The sequence below is a fragment of the Mandrillus leucophaeus genome, unplaced genomic scaffold (genome assembly GCF_000951045.1).
Source record: "Mandrillus leucophaeus isolate KB7577 unplaced genomic scaffold, Mleu.le_1.0 Scaffold3, whole genome shotgun sequence".
NCBI classification, from domain to species: Eukaryota; Metazoa; Chordata; class Mammalia; order Primates; family Cercopithecidae; genus Mandrillus; species Mandrillus leucophaeus.
The window spans coordinates 2,802,581-2,804,365 of NW_012103142.1; the positions used below are offsets into that span (position 1 = coordinate 2,802,581).

At 46.5% G+C, this 1,785-nt stretch overlaps 1 protein-coding gene across 3 annotated transcripts in view; it reads left to right on the forward strand.

Annotated features, from left to right (window-relative positions):
• The window catches only part of ARMC12 (armadillo repeat containing 12), a 12,887-nt gene extending 12,237 nt beyond the window's left edge, over window positions 1-650 (forward strand). For 2 of the 3 annotated variants that reach the window (XM_011986568.1, XM_011986570.1), the window contains exon 6: window positions 275-650. In XM_011986568.1, coding sequence (XP_011841958.1) covers window positions 275-607 — 333 coding nt within the window. In that variant the 3' untranslated portion in view covers window positions 608-650. The remainder of the gene's footprint in view (window positions 1-274) is intronic. The other variant, XM_011986571.1, reaches the window with a different exon arrangement.
• The last annotated feature ends 1,135 nt before the right edge of the window (window positions 651-1,785 follow it).

Here is a 1,785-nt window from a genome sequence, read left to right on the forward strand (position 1 = left end):
AAAAAAAAAAAAAAAAAAAAGAAGTTACACACTAAGCCTTAAAGTTTGTCTCAACAAATTTTCCAGAATGAATATTATCATATCACTCTTTTTTTTTTTATCACAAGGCAATTAAGTTAGAGGATAATAATGAAAGAAAAACTAAAATATTACTACATACCTGAGTCTGAAATTTAGGCATGTTTGGGAGTTTAGGCAATAGGAGTATACAAGAACAAGAATTTTATAACTTGCCTAGGAGTTTATTCTCATTTTTTCTCTATTCCCATCACAGGTTCACTCCAACTTCCTAAACCTGTTCCAGCCCACACAGCCAGGGAGTCTCCTGTATGAGGTACTGGTGTTTGCTGAGCGGCTGAGTGAGGGCCGGAACGCACCCCACTACCGCGCGGTGAAATGGCATTACAACGAACAGTCCCTGCATGAATCCCTCTTTGGGGAAGAGTCGCGACTGGCAGACCGACTGCTTGCCCTGGTCATCCACCCTGAGGAGGATGTTCAGATCCAGGCATGCAAGGTCATTGTCAGCCTGCAGTATCCCCAGGACTTGAGATCCCGGCCCTCCTCCTGCCAGCCCAGTCGTTCATACTTTAAAAACACGGAATAAAATTAAGGAGAGCCAATAAATGAGTATGGGATAGAAACTTGAAGTTTCCTGAAGTTTGATTGTCTGTCGGTGGCCTTCCAGGGCTGGATGGAGATTTCATTCAGCATAACTTCTGCTCCAGAGTGTGGCACAGCATGGGCTTTTCTCCCAAAGCACATCCCCACTTCTATGTTTGGGGGACTGACTCCCCTCTCCTCCCTCCCTTCCTCTCTCTCTCTCTCTCTTTCTTCTTTCTTTTTCTTTCGATGGAGTCTTGCTCTGTTGCCCAGGCTGGAGTGCAATGGCACAATCTTGGCTCACTGCAACCTCCGCCTCCTGGGTTCACGCCATTCTCCTGCCTCAGCCTCCTGAGTAGCTGGGACTACAGGCGCCCACCACCACGCCCAGTTAATTTTTGTATTTTTAGTAGAGATGGGGTTTCAGCATGTTGGCCAGGCTGGCTCTTGCTGCTTTTCAAATCAGTGTGGAGCCATTGCTTTCAGGGGGTTGGAAGAAGGCAGGCTTGGGGATTGAAGCCAAAGATAACAGGACACAGGATAGCATTGGGTTAATTAGGATGGGCGAGGCTATGCCACAGTAACAACACTCACACCTCAGTGGCTTAAACATGGCAAAGGCTAATTCTTGTTTACACTGCATGCCCATTGCAGATCAGCGGTGGGGGTGGAAGGGCAGGCCTCTGCTTCACAACATCCTCACACAGAGACCCAGGCTGAGGGAGGCTTCTTCATTGTGTTTCTACAACTATTACAGAAGGACAGGGAACGTGGCAGTGATAAATGTCATCACTTCTGCTCACATCTCATTAGCCAAAGGGAGTAAGGAAGATCATTCTTTCCACGTGTCCAAGCAAGAACTGATGATACTTGGTGACAGCATTAATGACAGAGATCTGGGGCATACTGGGTCAGAAAGGGAGCTCTGGAATCAGAGTGCTATCTTGAAGTCCCAGCTCTGTCACTTACTAACTGTGTGACCTCAGGGAAGCCATTAAACCTATTCAAGCTTCAGGCCCCTCATCTGTCAAATGCATATAATAATAGTACTGATTTCATGAGGCTGTTGGGAAAAAGAAAGGGGGATTGTATGAGTTAAAGAATGTAAGCCACAGTGTTCTGCATGCATTCCTCAAAGATGGGCTCTGAGGAGCTATGAAATCATCACTGAGAAAGCCGGGC